At 44.4% G+C, this 25,980-nt stretch overlaps 1 protein-coding gene across 1 annotated transcript in view; it reads right to left on the bottom strand.

Annotated features, from left to right (window-relative positions):
* Positions 1-25,980, bottom strand: part of LOC134910100 (complement C3-like) — a 465,863-nt gene that overhangs the window by 87,915 nt on the left and 351,968 nt on the right. The window contains exons 26-27 of the mRNA XM_063917765.1: positions 18,600-18,756; positions 717-800 (exon numbers count right to left, since the gene is read on the bottom strand). Of these exons, the coding sequence (XP_063773835.1) occupies positions 717-800; positions 18,600-18,756 (241 nt within the window). The remainder of the gene's footprint in view (positions 1-716; positions 801-18,599; positions 18,757-25,980) is intronic.

Below are 25,980 nucleotides of genomic sequence, written 5' to 3'. Positions count from 1 at the left end.
AACTCCGCCCCTGCAATTTAAACTCATTCAATAAAAACTGAACAGCAAATCTGGTAGATTACAGCAAATAATTCCAAATTTTTTTTGTTTGCTATAATTACACTTCAAATCTGTTATTCGATTGTCTGGTCTACACCCTTGCAGCAGGATTACATGAGCGCTGCTCTGCATCCACATTGCCATATTTATTTGGGATGACAGGTAAGCCTAGCAAATTGATTTTATAGAAACAATTCATATTTTTGGTTATAATAAATTACACTTTTATATATTACATACTCTCTTAGCCTGTTCATTTCTCCTGATCTTGAACCTACAGATGTAGCCATGCTCATTGTTGCTGCGATGCGACATGCCGAAACACGTCTTGCTGCATGGTATGCCAGGCTGCAACTATTGCGACTATTTGCAGTCGGAGATTGCTCCATTAGTTCCTTATGGAAGCAATGGAGTGATCGCAGGCTGCGAATAGTCACAGCTTAACGCGCCATGCAGCAAGCCGTGCTGCAGCATGCTGCATCGTAGCTCAGATGAGCAGGGCTACATCTATTTGACTTATGCTTTATGTGTACTACTACTCCATACATAGAAAAACCGTACAATGAAATCATAAATTGGCATGTACGTATAGAGACAATATGGCTAGAAACAGACCAGACACATTTATTTTCAATTAAATAGACTCAGAGAGTTAATTTTCTTTGTTTGGTACTTACTGTAAGATTGCATCTGTTTTTTACTTCAGCTAATGCAATCAGAACAAATGCAGTGAGGGAGGATTTATATTCTGTATAGCCACCCTACAGAGAGGAAAACACAATACGTTTTAGTGATAACGCTTGCTAATATGTATGTGCTATATAAGCAATTGTCCTATAAGCATATTAGATGACACGCAGACATTCCTTGTTGTGTGTACATTAGCAGGGACATTGCCCTTTATAAAACACAAGTTCAATTTTAAAAACACTTTGTAACAGAGATACAGACACTTTCTGTAACAGTCTAAAAGACACAAACACAGTCACTGTATTAGAGATGAGCGGGTTCGGTTCGTCGAGATCCGAACCCCCTCGAACTTCACCTATTTTACACGGGTCCGAGGCAGCCTCGGATCTTCCAGCCTTGCTCGGTTAACCCAAACGCGGATGAACGTCATCATCCCGCTGTCGGATTCTCGCGAGATTCGTATTCTATACAAAGAGCCGCGTGTCGCCGCCATTTTCACTCGTGTATTGGAGATTGAACGGAGAGGACGTGGCTACGTTCTCTGCCTGAAAAGCTCCATATCTGTGCTCTGTGTTTTGCAAATATCTGTGCTCAGTGTGCTGCAAATATCTGTGCTCAGTGTGCTGCAAATATCTACGTTCTCTGTCTGAAAAGCTCCATATCTGTGCTCAGTGCGCTGCAAATATCTGTGCTCAGTGTGCTGCATTTTGGTGACCAACAGTATATAGTTGTACAGGACAGTAGGCCCAGGGGCGGATCCAGAAGAAAATGATAGGGGGGGGGGGGGGGACAGTTGTAGCGCTCATTATGCAATGTCCACTGTACTGGTAGTGCCCCTTATATAGACCCCATAGTAGTGGTGCCCCTTATGCAATGCTCGTATTGCCCCCAGTAGTAATGTTGCCTATAGTAATGCCCCCAGTCATTTAGCGCCCTAGTAATTATGCCCCCAGTGGTAATGCCCCTGCAGTTATGATCCCAGTAGTTTACCCCCGCCCCCTTTAGTTTAGCCTCCCAGTAGTAATGCCCCCCTGTAGTTTGCCCCATTGTAGTTTAGCCCCTGTAGTTATGCCCCGCTTGTAGTTTAGCCCCCCAGTAGTTATGCCCCCAGTAGTTTGGCCCCCAAGTAGTAATGCCCCCCTGTAGTTTGCCCCATTGTAGTTTAGCCCCTGTAGTTATGCCCCTCTGGTAGTTTAGCCCCCAGTAGTTATGCCCCCAGTAGTTTGGCCCCCAAGTAGTAATGCCCCTGTAGTTAAGCTGCCAGTAGTAATGCCCCTGTAGTTATGCCGCCAGTAGTAATGCCCTCCTGTAGTATGCCCCCAGTAGTTAGCCCCTTTGTAGTTGACCCCCAGTAATAATGTCCCTCAGTAGTTTGCGCCAGTAGATGCCCCCCAGTAATAATGTCCCCCAGTAGTTTGCCCCCAGTAGAAGCCCCCCAGTAATAATATCCTCCAGTAGTTTGCCCCCAGTAGTAATGCCCCCTAGGAGTTTGCCCCCAATAGATGACCCCACAGTAGATGCCCCCCAGTAATAATGCCCCCAGTAGATGGCCCTCAGTAAAAATGTCCCCCAGTAGCTGCCCCCAGTAGTAATGCCCCCAATAGATGATCCCCCAGTAGATGCCCCCCAGTAATAATGCCCCCAGTAGTAATGCCCCCTGTTGATGCCCCCCAGTAGTAATGTCCCTCCGTAGTTTGCCCCCAGTAGATGCCCCCGCTGCATTAAGGAAGAAAAAAACCATCATACTTACCCATACTTGCCTAACTGACCTTCTCCATGAGGGAGAAAATGCTCTGTTCCTGGACTTTCCTGGTAATGTATGATTGCCATCACTTGTGGTGAGCTAGTTAATTGATAAGAAAGGTGTTTCACCACAGGTGATGGCAATCATACATTACCAGGAAAGTCCAGAAACAGAGCATTTTCTCCCTCATGGAGAGGGTCAGGTAGGCAAGTATGTACTTACCGAGCCCCATTTCCGCTTCCAGACCGCTGCAGTCCTCCTCTTGGTGTCCGCTCCTCAGCACTATGAGAGAGACGTCATGGCTGACATCTCTCCCATAGCGCACGCTGCACAGTGACAGCGCCGGGACCCAGAGCTCAGTACTGAGTTCCTGCCTCCGGCTGCCGCCGTGCAGGGAAACGGGCGCCCGCTGGTAACACAATCTCAGCGGGCACCTGTCATCTCCCTGTGCGGCGCTGGCGCCGGTGGGGGATGGGGGACGGATGCCACAAATGATAGGGGGGCACGGGCCCGAGTGCCCCCCCCCCCTGGATCCGCCACTGAGTAGGCCATTGCTGTATCTTGCAGCTCTGTGTCACTGCAAGTATCCATTCCATATCTGTGCTGCATTTTTGTGAGCAGTATATATAGTAGCACAGTGCAGCATTTTGGTGACCAACAGTGTATAGTTGTACAGTACACTAGGCCATTGCTGTATCTTGCAGCTCTGTGTCACTGCAAGTATCCATTCCATATCTGTGCTGCATTTTTGTGAGCAGTATATATTGTAGTACAGTGCAGCATTTTGGTGACCAACAGTATATAGTTGTACAGTACAGTAGGCCATTGCTGTATCTTGCAGCTCTGTGTCACTGCAAGTATCCATTCCATATCTGTGCTGCATTTTTGTGAGCAGTATATATAGTAGTACAGTGCAGCATTTTGGTGACCAACAGTATATAGTTGTACAGTACAGTAGGCCTTTGCTGTATCTTGCAGCTCTGTGTCACTGCAAGTATCCATTCCATATCTGTGCTGTATTTTGCATTTTTGTGAGCAGTATATATAGTAGTACAGTGCAGCATTTGGTGACCAACAGTATATAGTTGTACAGTACAGTAGGCCATTGCTATTGATATAATAATATTACTGGCATATAATTCCACACATGTTCATGGCTAGTGGTTCAGCTTCACATGAGGATGGAAGCACTCATCCTCCCACTAGAAAACTGAAAAGAGTTAAGATGGCAAAAGCACAGCAAAGAACTGTGCGTTCTTTTAAATCACAAATCCCCAAGGAGAGTCCAATTGTGTCGGTTGCGATGCCTGACCTTCCCAACACTGGACGGGAAGAGGTGGCTCCTTCCACCATTTGCACGCCCCCTGGAAGTGCTGGTAGGAGCACCCACAGTCCAGTTCCTGATAGTCAAATTGAAGATGTCACTGTTGAAGTACACCAGGATGAGGATATGGGTGTTGCTGGAACTGATGAGGAAATTGACAAGGAGGATTCTGATGGTGAGGTGGTTTGTTTAAGTCAGGCACCCGGGGAGACACCTGTTGTCCATGGGATTAATACGGCCATTGACATGCCTGGTCAAATAACAAAAAAAATCATCTCTTCGGTGTGGAATTATTTTAACAGAAATGTGGACAACAGGTGTCAAGCCGTGTGTTGCCTTTGTCAAGCTGTAATAAGTAGGGGTAAGGACGTTACCCAGCTAGGAACATCCTCCCTTATACGTCACCTGGAGCGCATTCATCAGAAGTCATTGACAAGTTCAAAAACTTTGGGTGACAGCAGAAGCAGTCCACTGACAACTAAATCCCTTCCTCTTGTACCCAAGCTCCTGAAAACCACACCACCAACTCCCTCAGTGTCAATTTTCTCCTTAGACAGGAACGCCAATAGTCCTGCAGGCCATGTCACTGGCAAGTCTGACGAGTCCTCTTCTAACTGGGATTCCTCCGATGGATCCTTGAGTGTAACGCCTACTGCTGCTGGCGCTGCTGTTGTTGCTGCTGGGAGTCGATCGTCATCCAAGAGGGGAAGTCGGAAGACCACTTGTACTACTTCCATTAAGCAATTGACTGTCCAACAGTCCTTTGCGAGGAAGATGAAATATCACAGCAGTCATCCTGCTGCAAAGCGGATAACTCAGGTCTTGGCAGCTGTGTTGGTGTTAAACATGTGTCCGGTATCCACCGTTAATTCACAGGGACTTAGAGAATTTCTTGAGGTAGTGTGTCGCCGGTACCAAATCCCATCTAGGTTCCACTTCTCTAGGCAGGCGATATCGAGAATGTACACAGACCTCAGAAAAAGAGTCACCAGTGTCCTAAAAAAATGCAGTTGTACCCAATGTCCACTTAACCACGGACATGTGGACCAGTGGAGCAGGGCAGACTCAGGACTATATGAGTGTGACAGACCACTGGGTAGATGTATTGCCTCCCGCAGCAAGAACAGCAGCGGCGGCACCAGTAGCAGCATCTCGCAAATGCCAACTCGTTCCTAGGCAGGCTATGCTTAGTATCACCGCTTTCCATAAGGGGTACACAGCTGACAACCTCTTACGGAAACTGAGGAACATCATCGCAGATTGGCTTACCCCAATTGGACTCTCCTGGGGATTTGTGACATCGGACAACGCCACCAATATTGTGCGTGCGTTACATGTGGGCAAATTCCAGCACGTCCCATGTTTTGCACATACAATTAATTTGGTGGTGCAGATTTTTTTTTAAAATGACAGGGGCGTGCAAGAGATGCTGTCGGTGGCCCGAAGAATTGCAGGCCACTTTCGGCATTCAGCCACCACGTGCCAAAGACTGGAGCACCAGCAAACACTCCTGAACCTGCCCCTCCATCAGCTGAAGCAAGAGGTGGTAACGAGGTGGAATTCAACCCTCTATATGCTTCAGAGGATGGAGGAGCAGCAAAAGGCCATTCAAGCCTATACATCTGCCTATGATATAGGCAAAGGAAGGGGAATGCACCTGACTCAAGCACAGTGGAGAATGATTTCAACGTTGTGCAAGGTTCTGCAACCCTTTGAACTTGCCACACCTGAAGTCAGTTCAGACACTGCCAGCCTGAGTCAGGTCATTCCCCTCATCAGGCTTTTGCAGAAGCAGCTGGAGAGATTGAAGGAGGAGCTAAAACGGAGCAATTCCGCTAGGCATGTGGGACTTGTGGATGGAGCCCTTAATTCGCTTAACCAGGATTCACTGGTGGTCAATCTGTTGAAATCAGAGCACTACATTTTGGCCACCGTGCTCGATCCTAGGTTTAAAGCCTACGTTGTATCTCTCTTTACGGCAGACACAAGTCTGCAGAGGTTCAAAGACCTGCTGGTGAGACATTTGTCAACTCAAGCGGAACGTGACCCGTCAACAGCTCCTCCTTCACATTCTCCCGCAACTGGGGCTGCGAGGAAAAGGCTAAGAATTCAGAGCCCACCCGCTGGCGGTGATGCAGGGCAGTCTGGAGCGAGTGCTGACATCTGGTCCGGACTGAAGGACCTGCCAACGATTACTGACATGTCGTCTACTGTCACTGCGTATGATTCTGTCACCATTGAAAGAATGGTAGAGGATTATATGAGTGACAGCATCCAAGTAGGCACGTCAGACAGTCCGTACGTATACTGGCAGGAAAAAGAGGCAATTTGGAGGACCTTGCACAAACTGGCTTTATTTTACCTAAGTTGCCCCCCCTCCAGTGTGTACTCTGAAAGAGTGTTTAGTGCAGCCGGTCACCTTGTCAGCGATCGGCGTACAAGGTTACTTCCAGAAAATGTGGAGAAGATGATGTTCATCAAAATGAATTATAATCAATTTCTCCGTGGAGACATTCACCAATAATTGCCTCCAGAAAGTACACAGGGACCTGAGATGGTGGATTCCGGTGGGGACGAATTAATACTCTGTGAGGAGGATGTACACAGTGAAAGGGGTGAGGAATCGGAGGATGATGATGAGGTGGACATCTTGCCTCTGTAGAGCCAGTTTGAGCAAGGAGAGATTGATTGCTTCTTTTTTTGGTGGGGGCCCAAACCAAACAGTCATTTCAGCCACAGTCATGTGGCAGACCCTGTGGCTGAAATGATGGGTTTGTTAAAGTGTGCATGTCCTGTTTATACAACATAAGGGTGGGTGGGAGGGCCCTAGGACAATTCCATCTTGCACCTCTTTTTTTACTTATTTATCTTTGCATCATGTGATGTTTGGGGCCAATGTTTTTAAGTGCCATCCTGTCTGACACTGCAGTGCCACTCCTAGATAGGCCAGGTGTTTGTGTCGTCCACTTGGGTCACTTAGCTTAGTCATCCAGCGACCTCGGTGCAAATTTTAGGACTAAAAATAATATTGTGAGGTGTGATGTGTTCAGAATAGACTGGAAATGAGTGGAAATTATGGTTATTGAGGTTAATAATACTATAGGATCAAAATTACCCCCAAATTCTATGATTTAAGCTGTTTTTGAGGGGTTTTTGAAAAAAAACACCAGAATCCAAAACACACCCGAATCCGACAAAAAAATTTCAGGGAGGTTTTGCCAAAACGCGTCCGAATCCAAAACACGGCCGTGGAACCGACTCCAAAACCAAAACACAAAACCCGAAAAATTTCTGGTGCACATCTCTACACTGTATACAGTAGTCCTGCTTCCTTCCTTCATTCCTGTCCCCTCACCTATAGTAATACAGGTTGACAATATTTCGACATTAGTTAACGGCTGCTCCCTACACTTCAGCTTTGGGGACAGAGGCACTTTAATAGAGGAGGTGGCATTGCCGATACGGGAGAGACTCACATATAACTAACCATGTGAGAAGACCTTGCTGCGCAAGTCCACACCAACAACCTTAATGCACTGGCCTTGCATTTTGTTTATCGTCATTCCAAATCATATCCTTGTAAGTGCTTAAATTCAAACGGCAAATCTGACAGAATCATTGGGATTCCAGGAATAACGCAATTTTACTTGCTGCAGGCCCTGCCAGGATGAGTACCTCAATGACATTAGTCAATAGACATCTAATCTGCAAGCGTGTGCCATTGCAAAACTGGGGTGGCTTCAAATTCTTTTACAGTATAATTGGAATGGCAATTTTCAAATTCAATTCGTGTGGTGGTAATCCGAATAGGTTAAGTTTAGGAACTCAATTGGATAGTGATCAACTTCGTCAATGGTTATCCACAGTTTGCTTGCATTATACATTTTTCCTGAAATCATCTCATTGATTTCTTCTACTATTTTTTTGGCGATATAATACCACATTTACAAAGACACTAGAAATTCTTTTCTGGTATCTCCTCAAAGTCTGGGTATACTTTTGCAATAAAATTTTCAATCTTTCGAATGCAAGTCCCTTAAGTATTCCCTATTTGGATAAAGCCATTGCACTGATTCAAAGATGTGCCATGAAATCTCCTTGTAGTTGAACTTGCATATTCATGGTTAGCTTCAATCTTTTAAGGTATTGCCACACATCGGATTTTTTCATGCTCACACATACTGTATCTGCACATGTGGCTCTAGGAACTACAGACAACATTTGCCTAAAACTACCGGTAAAATCACTCTGCCCATGATTTTATTTGAAGATCTTAGATCTTTCAGTGTGTATTACCTGTGATTATATGGGATTTATGTGTCATAGTGCATTTAAACAATCAACAATGCTTCTTTTAAACACTTTTGCAATCACACCATTCTTCCTGATCAAGCATACAGCAGTCTGGTCTGGTGGATCGTTGAGCGGTAATTTAAAAGCGGAACGAGCGGTTCTGCCACCACTCAGAAGTGTGGACGCTATTCCCAATGATGCAAAGGCCACAGCTATTTTCCATTGACTTTGTATTTTTGCCAAGAGTAAGTCAATATGTTTTGCCAGTTTCCCCTGGATCATCAATGAAAAACAGTTTTCCTTGGTTATTGTTATTACTTTCCAATAATTTTTCAAATGCCAGTTGCATTCTACATTTTGGCCACAAGGTGCCCTGATACCATTTATTTTTTATTTTGTTTGCTAATTAGCAAATTAACATAATAGCCAGATGTTTCATAGCCTATGTTATTCGGAGGACCTCACGGAACATTTCAGTGCAAAACCATCAAAATTGGTTTAGTAGTTGCAGAGTTTACCTCACACAGACATACAATCAAACATATTTAGATACTATAGGTAGCATACTTGCCTACTCTCCTGAAGAGAGTAGTCCCCTGCACCCCCGGAACAGTATGCAGATCTCCGGCATCACATCTGCTTCTTGGATGGGGGGATTATCATCAGAATCATGCTTCCATATGGAAGGAGCAATGCTAAATGATACCACTTTGGCCCCTCCATCTCCCCTTGAGCCTGCAAATCTCTACATTTTCCTGTGGTGGGGGCAGGGTCTAATTACGAGAGAGCCCGCCACCTCCCCCATAGTGTCCAGCATCATCACCTCTCTGGGCTTCTCCTGGAGAGGAGACAACAAAAGTATGTAGGTCAGCGGTAGCTAACTTCTGACCTAGAGAGTTAACAAGAGTTCACATTTTCCAGACCAGCTAGCTGGTGCACAGGTGTATTCTTTGCTCACTGACACATTTTAAAAGATCCAAAGGTGGAGATAAGAACTTCACTTGTGATTCTGTGAGGAGACTTGTAAAACGCTAACTGTTGGTATCACTTGAGGACTGGAGTTGGCTATCCCTGATAGGTAGTATAGTGGAGGAGGGTGCTGCTGTGGGAGTTGTGTGCTATGCACCCTGGAGGCAGACTGCAGATAGTATAGGAACTCAGTGCTTTGCACAAATGAAGCAGGCTGCAGGTGACTTTTGAAAAAGAGTGTTATGCACACTGAAGGCAGGCTGCAAATGATATTAGAAACTGCTTTGTAGCAATGCAGGAGACAGATGAATGAGTCTAAATGCTGTATAGTAATGCAGGAGACAGGTGACTGGAACAGGAGACTGATTTTCAGAAAAGAGTAGTTGTTCTGGCAATGTTAACATTGTAAGACCAGGTTCAGATAGGATGCTCTGAGACCTTTTAGTCTAAAAGGAGCTGATGACCAATGTTGCTGGACTCTGGTTGGACATGGCAGTCAGGTGATTGCAAACAAGATGTTGGTGCACATGCTCAGCAAATGCAGGGAATTAATCGTGCTGGTTGGCAAGTAATACACGTCTCAGGGATGTCATCTGCAGCCAGGAGGGATATGAATGGCCATGATGTGACTCCATCAGACCCATCATTTAGGACTAGAACACCAATGTGTGACACTGAGGCTCCAAGTATTTGGATTTGGAATAGCTATTGTGCCACACTGGGAGTATTCACTGGGAAAATTCACTGCTCACGCTATAGTAAGATGTCAGAGAGCTGATACTGTATATAGGCTTATCATTAATTATTACTGTTACGAGCCACTGCCATGGCTTGTCTCATTGCTGGGTTCCAGTCATTGCTAGGTGACCAGGATGTCAGGGCACTTCCGCCCAGTGGACTTCGCTGGTTCCTTAGCAACCAGGATGCCGGGCAGTGGGCGCCACATTTTCTAAGTGTCCAGGGACGCTGTTTATAATTACCAGGCTATCCTAGGCTGGCTCTCCCAATTGCCTGGTATGGTTGTTAAAAGCCAGCCCAGGTCTCAGTACCGGTTATAGTTTGTGCCTTGTGTATAAGCAGCTGGTCCTTGTCTACAAGCCTTGCTGGTTCTGTGGACACTCTGCTGGATTTCCTGCCCATCCGTGTCTGGGTTCCTGCCCTGTCTTTACCCACCTCCAGCCTAGTGTGTTTACCCTTCGTCTGCTTCCCAGTGTACCTGTGATAAGCCTGCAATAAATACCATCTGCTCAGTGCCTACATACCATCTGCTCAGTGCCTGCTAACCATTTTCACTGAGCCTCATCTGCCTTGGCTGAGATTGCAACCTGGCTCTGACCTCACCCTCCATACTCCTGTGTGTTTCTTATCCTCAGTTATTTTCCAGTCCATTGTTCTGTGGTCTTCAGCCTATTGTGTGAGCCCCTACTCCTGGAGGTATTATGTCTAGGGGGCCCCTTAAGTACAGGTGTGCGTATCGAGCACTAAGGGATGCAGGGGGTTGCTATTGGCAGAAGACTCTCTTGAGGGCTCTAGGGGTCTCACACTAATAGTGCTGGAGTTTCATGACAATTACTAATCTGCTCTTTTGGATTTTAGTATCATCTGTTTGCTGATGATACGCAAATCTACCTATCCTACAGATGGAGTCGCACTCATCTAGTGCGGCTCCATCGCATACGTGCTCTCCCGGCTGGACTAGGCGATCTGTCCGCCTAGCCCCGCCGGGAGTGCACAGAGACGCTCCCATTCTAGTGAATGGGGCGCATGAATGTCACAGATGCTCGCGCCACAGATTTGGGGATAGGCATGCCCGGACGGGCGCACCCAGGCACAGAAGGAGCCACGATTAGCGTGGCTTCATCTGTACCTAGATTTGTCACCATCTGTATTGGGCTGTGTCACTGAATGGCTTTCTGCAATTTCATCTTGGATGTCATCTCGCCACCGCAAACTTAATATTTTCATAACAGAATTAATTATATTTCCACCGGCCAAAATAGTTACCAACCTGATATCTCTATTACTGTTGACAACTAAATAATCAACCCTACTCCACAAGCTTGCTGTCTAGCTGTTATTTTTGACTCTGAACTGTTCTTTGTCCTCCACATTAAATCTACAGTATCTCAAAATCATGTTACATACATCTAAAGGGGGGTACTCACGGGAGAGATGTGTGCTGAGCGATCTTAACACAGACCACTCAGCACACATCTCTCACCCCGCTCAGCACAGCGCGATGTGCTGAGCGAGGGGGAAAGCCGACGGGGGGCCACTCACTTCACACAACGGTGAAGTGAGCGACCCGCTAGATTGAGCCTGCATGCAGCTCAATCTAGCATCGGCGATAGCGATGCGCGGGGCCGCGCATCGCTATCGCTGGAGGGCATACACACGGCAGATCCGTGCTTAAAATCTAAGCAATCTAGCAAGATTGCTTAGATTTTAAGCACGGATCTCTCCGTGTGTACCCCCCTTTAGAAACATATTCAAAATACGATTATATCTTACACTGCAAAAACTCTAATCCATGCACTTATTATCTCCCGTATTGATTATTGCAATAGGCTCCTTACTGGTCTTCCCAAAAAAATAGGCTCTCACCACTACAATACATTTTGAATGAAGCTGCAAGGCTGATTTTCCTCGCTAGATGTTAATCTTCTGCAGATCCACTCTATCAGCCTCTCCGTTGTTTACCAGTATTCTACCGTATTTAATATAAAATACTTTTACTGACATACAAGGTTATTAATCAAACTGCGCTAACATACATCTCTTCGCTCATCTCAAAATATCTCCCTACCCTGCACAAGATCAGCTTCTGTCATCTACACACATTACTAGCTCCCACTCAAAATACAGGACATTTTCCGGGCTGCACCCACTCTGTGGAATGCCCTCCCACGCACAATAAGACTCACCTCTAGTCTCCAAACCTTCAAGCATTCCCTGTAAATTCACCTCTTCAGACAAGCTTATCAAATTCTGGGCCCATCCATGTAACCTTCAATTTCTCCTATCTAATTACATCCTCTTTGTACAGTCCACACATAACCTCACATATTTTGTTTTTCTTCATTTTCACATCCTCCTGACCCTTGGCCAAAATTATTGAGTGATCATATAATACAGCCTATTAATATCCTTTTCAACGTGGCAGGACCATTATGCAATAGGCAGCACCTGTCCTTGTGTATCAATGCCTATTTCCCCATAGATTGTAAGCTTGCAAGCAGGGCCTTCCTATCTCTATGTCTGTCTGTTATTACTCAGTTTTGTTCTATTACTATTGTTCCAATTGTAAAATGCAACGGAATATTCTGCACTATATAAGAATCTATTAATAAATAAATAAAGTACATAATAAATTACTAGCACTAATCCAACTAAAGCTAATTAAAATTAATTTGCAGGAAAAAGCTTCTACTTATTGCTGCTGGACTAGCTTCCAAACTAATATTTACCTAAAAGAACTTCACTACATTTTTTAGTAAGCCAGAACTTTAATTATTCTTTAAATATACAAATTGTCACAGTTATTGACTAGTGATGAGCGGGTTCGGTTTCTCGGAAACCGAACCCCCCCCCGAACTTCAACCTTTTTACACGGGTCCGAGCCATACTCGGATTCTCCCGTATGGCTCGGGTAACCCGAGCGCGACCGAACGTCATCATCCAGCTGTCGGATTCTCGCGAGATTCGGATTCTATATAAGCAGCCGCGCGTCGCCGCCATTTTCACTCGTGCATTGGAAATGTTAGGGAGAGGACGTGGCTGGCGTCCTCTCCGTTATTGTTGAACTTCATTGTGCACTATTGCTTAATTGTGGGGAGGGCTGGGGAGCAGCTGTATAATATAGGAGGAGTACAGTGCAGAATTTTGCTGATCAGTGACCACCAGTTATCCGTTCTCTGCCTGAAAAAAACCGCTCCATATCTGTGCTCAGTGTGCTGCATATATCTGTGCTCACACTGCTTAATTGTGGGGACTGGGGAGCAGCTGTATTATATAGCAGGAGTACAGTGCAGAGTTTTGCTGACAGTGACCACCAGTATACGTTGTCTGCCTGAAAAACACTCCATATCTGTGCTCAGTGTGCTGCTTTATTGTGGGGACTGGGGACCACCAGTATAATATTATATAGGAGGAGTACAGTGCAGAGTTTTGCTGACCAGTGACCACCAGTATATAATATATAGCATTACGGTACAGTAGGCCACTGCTGTACCTACCTCTGTGTCGTCATTAAGTATACTATCCATCTAGATTCTATACCTGTGGTGCATTTCAGTTGTGCAGTTTGCTGACACAGTGACCACCAGTATATATAGCAGTACGGTACGGAAGGCCACTGCTGTACCTACCTCTGTGTCGTCATTAAGTATACTATCCATCTACATTCTATACCTGTGGTGCATTTTAGTTTTGCAGTTTGCTGACACAGTGACCACCAGTATACTATATATAGCAGTACGGAAGGCCACTGCTGTACCTACCTCTGTGTCGTCATTAAGTATACTATCCATCTACATTCTATACCTGTGGTACATTTTAGTTTTGCAGTTTGCTGACGCAGTGACCACCAGTATACTATATATAGCAGTACGGAAGGCCACTGCTGTACCTACCTCTGTGTCATCATTAAGTATACTATCCATCTACATTCTATACCTGTGGTGCATTTTAGTTTTGCAGTTTGCTGACACAGTGACCACCAGTATACTATATATAGCAGTACGGAAGGCCACTGCTGTACCTACCTCTGTGTCGTCATTAAGTATACTATCCATCTACATTCTATACCTGTGGTGCATTTTAGTTTTGCAGTTTGCTGACACAGTGACCACCAGTATACTATATATAGCAGTACGGAAGGCCACTGCTGTACCTACCTCTGTGTCGTCATTAAGTATACTATCCATCTACATTCTATACCTGTGGTGCATTTTAGTTTTGCAGTTTGCTGACACAGTGACCACCAGTATAGCAGTATGGAAGGCCACTGCTGTACCTACCTCTGTGTCGTCATTAAGTATACTATCCATCTACATTCTATACCTGTGGTGCATTTTAGTTTTGCAGTTTGCTGACACAGTGACCACCAGTATACTATATATAGCAGTACGGTACGGAAGGCCACTGCTGTACCTACCTCTGTGTCGTCATTAAGTATACTATCCATCTACATTCTATACCTGTGGTGCATTTTAGTTTTGCAGTTTGCTGACACAGTGACCACCAGTATACTATATATAGCAGTACGGAAGGCCACTGCTGTACCTACCTCTGTGTCGTCATTAAGTATACTATCCATCTACATTCTATACCTGTGGTGCATTTTAGTTTTGCAGATTGCTGACAGTGACCACCAGTATATATAGCAGTATGGTGCGGAAGGCCACTGCTCTACCTACCTCTGTGTCGTCAAGTATACTATCCATCCATACCTGTGGTGCATTTCAGTTGTGCGCAGTATATATAGTAGTAGACCATTGCTATTGATAGTTACTGGCATATAATTCCACACATTAAAAAATGGAGAACAAAAATGTGGAGGTTAAAGTAGGGAAAGATCAAGATCCACTTCCACCTCGTGCTGAAGCTGCTGCCACTAGTCATGGCAGAGACGATGAAATGCCATCAACGTCGTCTGCCAAGGCCGATGCCCAATGTCATAGTAGAGAGCATGTAAAATCCAAAAAACAAAAGTTCAGTAAAATGACCCAAAAATCTAAATTAAAAGCGTCTGAGGAGAAGCGTAAACTTGCCAATATGCCATTTACGACACGGAGTGGCAAGGAACGGCTGAGGCCCTGGCCTATGTTCATGGCTAGTGGTTCAGCTTCACATGAGGATGGAAGCACTTATCCTCTCGCTAGAAAAATGAAAAGACTTAAGCTGGCAAAAGCACAGCAAAGAACTGTGCGTTCTTCTAAATCACAAATCCCCAAGGAGAGTCCAATTGTGTCGGTTGCGATGCCTGACCTTCCCAACACTGGACGGGAAGAGCTTGCGCCTTCCACCATTTGCACGCCCCCTGCAAGTGCTGGAAGGAGCACCCGCAGTCCAGTTCCTGATAGTCAAATTGAAGATGTCGCTGTTGAAGTACACCAGGATGAGGATATGGGTGTTGCTGGCACTGGGGAGGAAATTGACAAGGAGGATTCTGATGGTGAGGTGGTTTGTTTAAGTCAGGCACCCGGGGAGACACCTGTTGTCCGTGGGACGAATATGGCCATTGACATGCCTGGTCAAAATACAAAAAAAATCAGCTCTTCGGTGTGGAATTATTTCAACAGAAATGCGGACAACAGGTGTCAAGCCGTGTGTTGCCTTTGTCAAGCTGTAATAAGTAGGGGTAAGGACGTTAACCACCTCGGAACATCCTCCCTTATACGTCACCTGCAGCGCATTCATCATAAGTCAGTGACAAGTTCAATAACTTTGGGTGACAGCGGAAGCAGTCCACTGACCACTAAATCCCTTCCTCTTGTAACCAAGCTCCTGCAAACCACACCACCAACTCCCTCAGTGTCAATTTCCTCCTTACCCAGGAAAGCCAATAGTCCTGCAGGCCATGTCACTGGCAAGTCTGACGAGTCCTCTCCTAACTGGGATTTCTCTGATGCATCCTTGAGTGTAACGCCTACTGCTGCTGGCGCTGCTGTTGTAGCTGCTGGGAGTCGATCGTCATCCCAGAGGGGAAAACGGAAGACCACTTGTACTACTTCCAGTAAACAATTGACTGTCCAACAGTCCTTTGCGAGGAAGATGAAATATCACAGCAGTCATCCTGCTGCAAAGCAGATAACTCAGGCCTTGGCAGCCTGGGCGGTGAGAAACGTGGTTCCGGTATCCACCGTTAATTCAGAGCCAACTAGAGACTTGATTGAGGTACTGTGTCCCCGGTACCAAATACCATCTAGGTTCCATTTCTCTAGGCAGGCGATACCGAAAATGTACACAGACCTCAGAAAAAGACTCACCAGTGTCCTAAAAAATGCAGTTGTACCCAATGTCCACTTAACCACGGACATGTGAACAAGTGGAGCAGGGCAGACTCAGGACTATATGACTGTGACAGCCCACTGGGTAGATGTATTGCCTCCCGCAGCAAGAACAGCAGCGGCGGCACCAGTAGCAGCATCTCGCAAACGCCAACTCATTCCTAGGCAGGCTACGCTTTGTATCACCGCTTTCCAGAAGAGGCACACAGCTGACAACCTCTTACGGAAACTGAGGAAGATCATCACAGAATGGCTTACCCCAATTGGACTCTCCTGGGGATTTGTGACATCGGACAACGCCAGCAATATTGTGCGTGCATTACATCTGGGCAAATTCCAGCACGTCCCATGTTTTGCACATACATTGAATTTGGTGGTGCAGAATTATTTAAAAAACGACAGGGGCGTGCAAGAGATGCTGTCGGTGGCCCGAAGAATTGCGGGCCACTTTCGGCATTCAGCCACCGCGTACAGAAGACTGGAGCACCACCAAACATTCCTGAACCTGCCCTGCCATCATCTGCAAGAGGTGGTAACGAGGTGGATTTCAACCCTCTATATGCTTCAGAGGATGGAGGAGCAGCAAAAGGCCATTCAAGCCTATACATCTGCCCACGATATAGGCAAAGGAGGGGGAATGCACCTGACTCAAGCGCAGTGGAGAATGATTTCAACGTTGTGCAAGGTTCTGCAACCCTTTGAACTTGCCACACGTGAAGTCAGTTCAGACACTGCCAGCCTGAGTCAGGTCATTCCCCTCATCAGGCTTTTGCAGAAGAAGCTGGAGACATTGAAGGAGGAGCTAAAACAGAGCGATTCCGCTAGGCATGTGGGACTTGTGGATGGAGCCCTTAATTCGCTTAACCAGGATTCACGGGTGGTCAATCTGTTGAAATCAGAGCTCTACATTTTTGCCACCGTGCTCGATCCTAGATTTAAAACCTACGTTGTATCTCTCTTTCCGGCAGACACAAGTCTGCAGAGGTTCAAAGACCTGCTGGTGAGAAAATTGTCAAGTCAAGCGGAACGTGACCCGTCAACATCTCCTCCTTCACATTCTCCCTCAACTGGGGGTGCGAGGAAAAGGCTAAGAATTCCGAGCCCACCCGCTGGCGGTGATGCAGGGCAGTCTGGAGCGAGTGCTGACATCTGGTCCGGACTGAAGGACCTGCCAACGATTACTGACATGTCGTCTACTGTCACTTCATATGATTCTCTCACCATTGAAAGAATGGTGGAGGATTATATGAGTGACCGCATCCAAGTAGGCACGTCAGACAGTCCGTACGTATACTGGCAGGAAAAAGAGGCAATTTGGAGGCCCTTGCACAAACTGGCTTTATTCTACCTAAGTTGCCCTCCCTCCAGTGTGTACTCCGAAAGAGTGTTTAGTGCAGCCGCTCACCTTGTCAGCAATCGGCGTACGAGGTTACTTCCAGAAAATGTGGAGAAGATGATGTTTATCAAAATGAATTATAATCAATTCCTCCGTGGAGACATTCACCAGCAACAATTGCCTCCACATAGTACACAGGGACCTGAGATGGTGGATTCCAGTGGGGACGAATTAATAATCTGTGAGGAGGGGGATGTACACAGTGAAAGGGGTGAGGAATCGGAGGATGATGATGAGGTGGACATCTTGCCTCTGTAGAGCCAGTTTGTGCAAGGAGAGATTGATTGCTTCTTTTTTTGGTGGGGGCCCAAACCAACCAGTCATTTCAGTCACAGTCGTGTGGCAGACCCTGTCGCTGAAATGATGGGTTCGTTAAAGTGTGCATGTCCTGTTTATACAACATAAGGGTGGGTGGGAGGGCCCAAGGACAATTCCATCTTGCACCTCTTTTTTCTTTAATTTTTCTTTGCATCATGTGCTGTTTGGGGACAATTTATTTGAAGTTCCATCCTGCCTGACACTGCAGTGCCACTCCTAGATGGGCCAGGTGTTTGTGTCGGCCACTTGTGTCGCTTAGCTTAGTCACACAGCGACCTTGGTGCGCCTCTTTTTTTCTTTGCATCATGTGCTGTTTGGGGACAATTTTTTTGAAGTGCCATCCTGACTGACACTGCAGTGCCACTCCTAGCTGGGCCAGGTGTTTGTGTCGGCCACTTGTGTCGCTTAGCTTAGCCATCCAGCGACCTCGGTGCAAATTTTAGGACTAAAAATAATATTGTGAGGTGTGAGGTGTTCAGAATAGACTGGAAATGAGTGGAAATTATGGTTATTGAGGTTAATAAAACTATGGGATCAAAATGACCCCCAAATTCTATGATTTAAGCTGTTTTTTAGGGTTTTTTGTAAAAAACACCCGAATCCAAAACACACCCGAATCCGACAAAAAAATTTCGGTGAGGTTTTGCCAAAACGCGTCCGAATCCAAAACACGGCCGCGGAACCGAATCCAAAACCAAAACACAAAACCCGAAAAATGTCCGGTGCACATCACTATTATTGACACAATACAGATATACTTTTATGCATCAGAGTTTATTTTTCAAAATGTGACCTTCAACCTAGTAAATGTCTTACCTGCATTTGTTTTGAATATACTATCCCATGTTCTATAAATTGGCCATCATTTTTTTGGTTTGTAACCAGCCATGTAGAACTTTCACAAAGCATGTTTTTGTCAATATGCACTAAACTGGAAGCCAGAGCAAATATTTTAACCACGTATGCTGTTAACCTGGAAGAAAATAAAGAATTTGTCAAGTTACAGTAGCAGGATAAAGTACAAGAAAATTATGGAAAGTCCAGCAATTAAATTTGCTCACTGTATTCTAGACTGTAGTGGTCACTAGAATGCTCTTTGGACTGAATGGAAGTCTCTTGGATACGCTTTGTGCTCTAGGCCTAATTCATGTTTGTACGCACATGCCTATGCAGCTCTGAATTTTCAGGCTACAGAACTGCTAAGCATCGCAAGTGAAGCTGACGCCTAGAAAAAGATATAGACGTCCACCTGAGCCATCATAAAGTCCTCAGCAACTGCGTATGCATATACAGCACCAATGCAACAATGAGGAACATCGACTGCTCGAGTAGGTCTATGGCTACACAGACTGGCCGCAGTAGTAGGGACGCTGGTGCCATGTTTCTCTACATACATGATCTCAGATGAATGTGAATGCACATACATGCACCTGAAATGGGTATTTCACATCTGCGTTTATGCAGCAACTCCCCGTTACCTCCCCCAAATGGTCCATTCCAGTCAATCACTGTCCAAAGGCACCTTGGTGCATGCAGAGGGGGTAATTCAGACCTGATCGCTCCTCAGCAAATGCCTTGCGAAAATCTCCGCGAACGCTGGTCAGCTGCAAATCCATTCACAACTCACTCACCATCGGATGATTTTTCCAGTCTGTGCGTAGCCCAGGACCTACTCCTACAGTGTGATAGAATCAGGCAGATTGGGTCCGGAGCTGACTACACACACACCCTCCAAGAAAAAGTATGGGCACGTCAGCGTTTTTCCTGATACTCCCAGATAATGGGAAGTTACCACCCTCAAATGCTGGCTTCCTGTCAATCAGCTTGCACATGCCTAGCAATCAAAAAAGTTGCTAGATTCTTTCACAGTTTGGCCTCGTGCATGCGCACTACAATCCGTACACATGCACATTTGATTGATAATCGTTCTGTTGCGTCAGCATTGCATACAAACATGAAATAGGCCCTCTATGTGGTTACATGGACGTACTACATGTGTTATATGGCCGGCATTTGTGTGCTCTCTGTATTGCAATATGGCCAGGGTTTGGAAGGCACAAATGTTTGTGAGGCTACTTTCATACATTATTCCAGTGTCACTTTAAATTAGTTGCATTTTTTGCAAATGTATTAAAAACATTCAAATAGCATATTATAATATCCTATAATGCTCAGTATTTTAGGAGAAACATTTTAAACTTTAATTTAATTAAGAGAATGGCTTTGAAGTGATGGTAACCTGGTCAGATTTATGGAACACAAAAGAAACATTACCAAGGGTTTCCTAAAACAGTGTTTCACGCCATTTTCACTCTGTACATAAAAGAGTGATCCTGGACGTCATTCTATCTTGGCACTAGAACATATAGCTCCTACTGTGAGGGTTGGGGATAGATTTTCACTATTATGCAAAATAGAAATTTATTGGATGTTCCAATTTAATTCAATACATCCGACTGGTTTGAATGAGACAATGGAATTAAATGTAGTCGTTTGATGACATACCATCGTCAAGGGCTCATGGCTATCACACTATTTTCAGTATTATGTAAGGGTTATAGCCAGAGTATATGGTGTCGACATTATTCACCTCCAGTCGGTACAGGTGTCAATTCTGTGCCACGTGGTTGTGTCTTATACAGCCCTGGAGGTTTACACACACACCCAAGACGGGACAGAGGTTTCCCTGTCAGCCCGTTGATGGTGAGTGACCACCCAGGCACATTGGGGTGTTGAGGTAACTCTTGCACTGCGGGGGTTAAATCCATGGCTGTACTGACACCCACTGGGGGAGTAATGTCGCCACCGGATGAACTCTATGTATTGAGTTAAATTATATTTTCCTTTTTCCTTTTTATTTATTCATTTTTTGGCAGCCAAATCTATGGATCCATGAATTCCCCATGGGTTTGCTGGGGTATCTACACACCAGTGGGATCCATGGGCCCCCTGTGGGTCCTACTGGTGTGTCATTAGATTTACTAATTCATTATAATGTGGATATGATGTATTATTGGGTTTGTCTTACTAGGGCAATGTATTATACACTATGTATTCTATACTATGGAATCTATGGGTGATACAATAACCATGAAGAGACTCCCATTTGGGCTGGTAGGAGTTCTACCAATTTATTCAGTTATGCTAGTAATTCACATTCAATATTGGTAACATCTTTAATGGGGCCTGGATAGCTACTTGTGTTGTTGTAGTAATTTAGTAAATAATGTGTTTATATGTTATTGAATAGATTGTGTATAAAGTCAGGGGTCATACCACTCACATAAATGTCTAAAAATACAATCACAACCCTCTGTATTCCCGGTCATGTGACCGAGGGGCGCCGTCAGCGTCTACTGCGGAGATGTTTGTAGGTGTCACCTAGCAACCCTGTATTAAACATGAGTGCAGCCCCACGTGTTCCGGTCATGTGACCGGAGGACGCTGTCATCACGCGTCAGGGAAATGCGTCTGTGTGGCTCTTTGTAAGGGCTTGTATTTTAAAGTGCTGCTTGGATTTGTAAGTGTGAGTTGGTAACAGAAAAAAGTGAGTTCTGATTATTGTGAGAGAAAGTTAATCTGAATCTGATTGTTTGTATCTATACTGTTTTTTTGTGTTTGTATCTGTACTGGGGGGTTTTTTGGAGGAAAAATAAGTGAGGTGAAAAGCCAGATGGAGGGGGTTGAATCAGGTGTGAGTAATCAGGAGGAGGAGGGGTTGACTAAAGCAGCTGGCTGAGCCTATATAATCAGTGATTAGACTCTTTGGAGCTTGCTCTTTGTAAGGGCTTGTATTTTAAAGTGCTGCTTGGATTTGTAAGTGTGAGTTGGTAACAGAAAAAGGTGAGTTCTGATTATTGTGAGAGAAAGTTAATCTGAATCTGATTGTTTGTATCTATACTGTTTTTTTGTGTTTGTATCTGTACTGGGGGTTTTTTTTTGGAGGAAAAAAAGGTGAGGTGAAAAGCCAGAGGGAGGGGGTTGAATCAGGTGTGAGTAATCAGGAGGAGGAGGGGCTGACTAAAGCAGCTGGCTGAGCCTATATAATCAGTGATTAGACTCTTTGGAGCTTGCTCTTTGTAAGGGCTTGTATTTTAAAGTGCTGATTGGATTTGTAAGTGTGAGTTGGTAACAGAAAAAAGTGAGTTCTGATTATTGTGAGAGAAAGTTAATCTGAATCGGATTGTTTGTATCTATACTGTTTTTTTGTGTTTGTATCTGTACTGGGGGTTTTTTTTGGGAGGAAAAAAAAGGTGAGGTGAAAAGCCAGAGGGAGGGGGTTGAATCAGGTGTGAGTAATCAGGAGGAGGAGGGGCTGACTAAAGCAGCTGGCTGAGCCTATATAATCAGTGATTAGACTCTTTGGAGCTTGCTCTTTGCAAGGGCTTGTATTTTAAAGTGCTGATTGGATTTGTAAGTGTGAGTTGGTAACAGAAAAAGGTGAGTTCTGATTATTGTGAGAGAAAGTTAATCTGAATCTGATTGTTTGTATCTATACTTTTTTTTGTGTTTGTATCTGTACTGGGGGGTTTTTTGGAGGGAAAAAAAAGTGAGGTGAAAAGCCAGATGGAGGGGGTTGAATCAGGTGTGAGTAATCAGGAGGAGGAGGGGTTGACTAAAGCAGCTGGCTGAGCCTATATAATCAGTGATTAGACTCTTTAGAGCTTGCTCTTTGTAAGGGCTTGTATTTTAAAGTGCTGCTTGGATTTGTAAGTGTGAGTTGGTAACAGAAAAAGGTGAGTTCTGATTATTGTGAGAGAAAGTTAATCTGAATCTGATTGTTTGTATCTATACTGTTTTTTGTGTTTGTATCTGTAGTGGGTTTTTTTTTGGAGGGAAAAAAAGTGAGGTGAAAAGCCAGAGGGAGGGGGTTGAATCAGGTGTGAGTAATCAGGAGGAGGAGGGGCTGACTAAAGCAGCTGGCTGAGCCTATATAATCAGTGATTCGACTCTTTGGAGCTTGCTCTTTGTAAGGGCTTGTATTTTAAAGTGCTGCTTGGATTTGTAAGTGTGAGTTGGTAACAGAAAAAGGTGAGTTCTGATTATTGTGAGAGAAAGTTAATCTGAATCGGATTGTTTGTATCTATACTATTTTTTTGTGTTTGTATCTGTACTGGGGGGTTTTTTTTGGAGGAAAAAAAAGGTGAGGTGAAAAGCCAGAGGGAGGGGGTTGAATCAGGTGTGAGTAATCAGGAGGAGGAGGGGATGACTAAAGCAGCTGGCTGAGCCTATATAATCAGTGATTAGACTCTTTGGAGCTTGCTCTTTGTAAGGGCTTGTATTTTAAAGTGCTGCTTGGATTTGTAAGTGTGAGTTGGTAACAGAAAAAGGTGAGTTCTGATTATTGTGAGAGAAAGTTAATTTGAATCTGATTGTTTGTATCTATACTGTTTTTTTTGTGTTTGTATCTGTACTGGGGGGTTTTTTGGAGGAAAAAAAAGTGAGGTGAAAAGCCAGAGGGAGGGGGTTGAATCAGGTGTGAGTAATCAGGAGGAGGAGGGGCTGACTAAAGCAGCTGGCTGAGCCTATATAATCAGTGATTAGACTCTTTGGAGCTTGCTCTTTGTAAGGGCTTGTATTTTAAAGTGCTGCTTGGATTTGTAAGTGTGAGTTGGTAACAGAAAAAGGTGAGTTCTGATTATTGTGAGAGAAAGTTAATCTGAATCTGATTGTTTGTATCTATACTGTTTTTTTGTGTTTGTATCTGTAGTGGGGGTTTTTTTGGAGGAAAAAAAAGTAAGGTGAAAAGCCAGAGGGAGGGGGTTGAATCAGGTTTGAGTAATCAGGAGGAGGAGGGACTGACTAAAGCAGCTGGCTGAGCCTATATAATCAGTGATTAGACTCTTTGGAGCTTGCTCTTTGTAAGGGCTTGTATTTTAAAGTGCTGCTTGGATTTGTAAGTGTGAGTTGGTAACAGAAAAAGGTGAGTTCTGATTATTGTGAGAGAAAGTTAATTTGAATCTGATTGTTTGTATCTATACTGTTTTTTTTGTGTTTGTATCTGTACTGGGGGGTTTTTTGGAGGAAAAAAAGTGAGGTGAAAAGCCAGAGGGAGGGGGTTGAATCAGGTGTGAGTAATCAGGAGGAGGAGGGGCTGACTAAAGCAGCTGGCTGAGCCTATATAATCAGTGATTAGACTCTTTGGAGCTTGCTCTTTGTAAGGGCTTGTATTTTAAAGTGCTGCTTGGATTTGTAAGTGTGAGTTGGTAACAGAAAAAGGTGAGTTCTGATTATTGTGAGAGAAAGTTAATCTGAATCTGATTGTTTGTATCTATACTGTTTTTTTGTGTTTGTATCTGTAGTGGGTTTTTTTGGAGGGAAAAAAAGTGAGGTGAAAAGCCAGAGGGAGGGGGTTGAATCAGGTGTGAGTAATCAGGAGGAGGAGGGGCTGACTAAAGCAGCTGGCTGAGCCTATATAATCAGTGATTAGACTCTTTGGAGCTTGCTCTTTGTAAGGGCTTGTATTTTAAAGTGCTGCTTGGATTTGTAAGTGTGAGTTGGTAACAGAAAAAGGTGAGTTCTGATTATTGTGAGAGAAAGTTAATTTGAATCTGATTGTTTGTATCTATACTGTTTTTTTTGTGTTTGTATCTGTACTGGGGGGTTTTTTGGAGGAAAAAAAAGTGAGGTGAAAAGCCAGAGGGAGGGGGTTGAATCAGGTGTGAGTAATCAGGAGGAGGAGGGGCTGACTAAAGCAGCTGGCTGAGCCTATATAATCAGTGATTAGACTCTTTGGAGCTTGCTCTTTGTAAGGGCTTGTATTTTAAAGTGCTGCTTGGATTTGTAAGTGTGAGTTGGTAACAGAAAAAGGTGAGTTCTGATTATTGTGAGAGAAAGTTAATCTGAATCTGATTGTTTGTATCTATACTGTTTTTTTGTGTTTGTATCTGTAGTGGGGGTTTTTTTGGAGGAAAAAAAAGTAAGGTGAAAAGCCAGAGGGAGGGGGTTGAATCAGGTTTGAGTAATCAGGAGGAGGAGGGACTGACTAAAGCAGCTGGCTGAGCCTATATAATCAGTGATTAGACTCTTTGGAGCTTGCTCTTTGTAAGGGCTTGTATTTTAAAGTGCTGCTTGGATTTGTAAGTGTGAGTTGGTAACAGAAAAAGGTGAGTTCTGATTATTGTGAGAGAAAGTTAATTTGAATCTGATTGTTTGTATCTATACTGTTTTTTTTGTGTTTGTATCTGTACTGGGGGGGTTTTTGGAGGAAAAAAAGTGAGGTGAAAAGCCAGAGGGAGGGGGTTGAATCAGGTGTGAGTAATCAGGAGGAGGAGGGGCTGACTAAAGCAGCTGGCTGAGCCTATATAATCAGTGATTAGACTCTTTGGAGCTTGCTCTTTGTAAGGGCTTGTATTTTAAAGTGCTGCTTGGATTTGTAAGTGTGAGTTGGTAACAGAAAAAGGTGAGTTCTGATTATTGTGAGAGAAAGTTAATCTGAATCTGATTGTTTGTATCTATACTGTTTTTTTGTGTTTGTATCTGTAGTGGGTTTTTTTTGGAGGGAAAAAAAGTGAGGTGAAAAGCCAGAGGGAGGGGGTTGAATCAGGTGTGAGTAATCAGGAGGAGGAGGGGCTGACTAAAGCAGCTGGCTGAGCCTATATAATCAGTGATTAGACTCTTTGGAGCTTGCTCTTTGTAAGGGCTTGTATTTTAAAGTGCTGCTTGGATTTGTAAGTGTGAGTTGGTAACAGAAAAAGGTGAGTTCTGATTATTGTGAGAGAAAGTTAATCTGAATCTGATTGTTTGTATCTATACTGTTTTTTGTGTTTGTATCTGTACTGGGGTTTTTTTTGGAGGAAAAAAAAGTGAGGTGTAAAGCCAGAGGGAGGGGGTTGAATCAGGTGTGAGTAATCAGGAGGAGGAGGGGCTGACTAAAGCAGCTGGCTGAGCCTATATAATCAGTGATTCGACTCTTTGGAGCTTGCTCTTTGTAAGGGCTTGTATTTTAAAGTGCTGCTTGGATTTGTAAGTGTGAGTTGGTAACAGAAAAAGGTGAGTTCTGATTATTGTGAGAGAAAGTTAATCTGAATCTGATTGTTTGTATCTATACTATTTTTTTGTGTTTTTATATGTACTGGGGTTTTTTTTTTTTGGAGGAAAAAAAAAGTAAGGTGAAAAGCCAGAGGGAGGGGGTTGAATCAGGTGTGAGTAATCAGGAGGAGGAGGGGCTGACTAAAGCAGCTGGCTGAGCCTATAT

The sequence above is a fragment of the Pseudophryne corroboree genome, chromosome 1 (assembly GCF_028390025.1).
Source record: "Pseudophryne corroboree isolate aPseCor3 chromosome 1, aPseCor3.hap2, whole genome shotgun sequence".
Taxonomy (NCBI): Eukaryota; Metazoa; Chordata; class Amphibia; order Anura; family Myobatrachidae; genus Pseudophryne; species Pseudophryne corroboree.
Note: the sequence above shows the minus strand (reverse complement) of the source record. Positions and strands in the feature narration are given on the sequence as shown.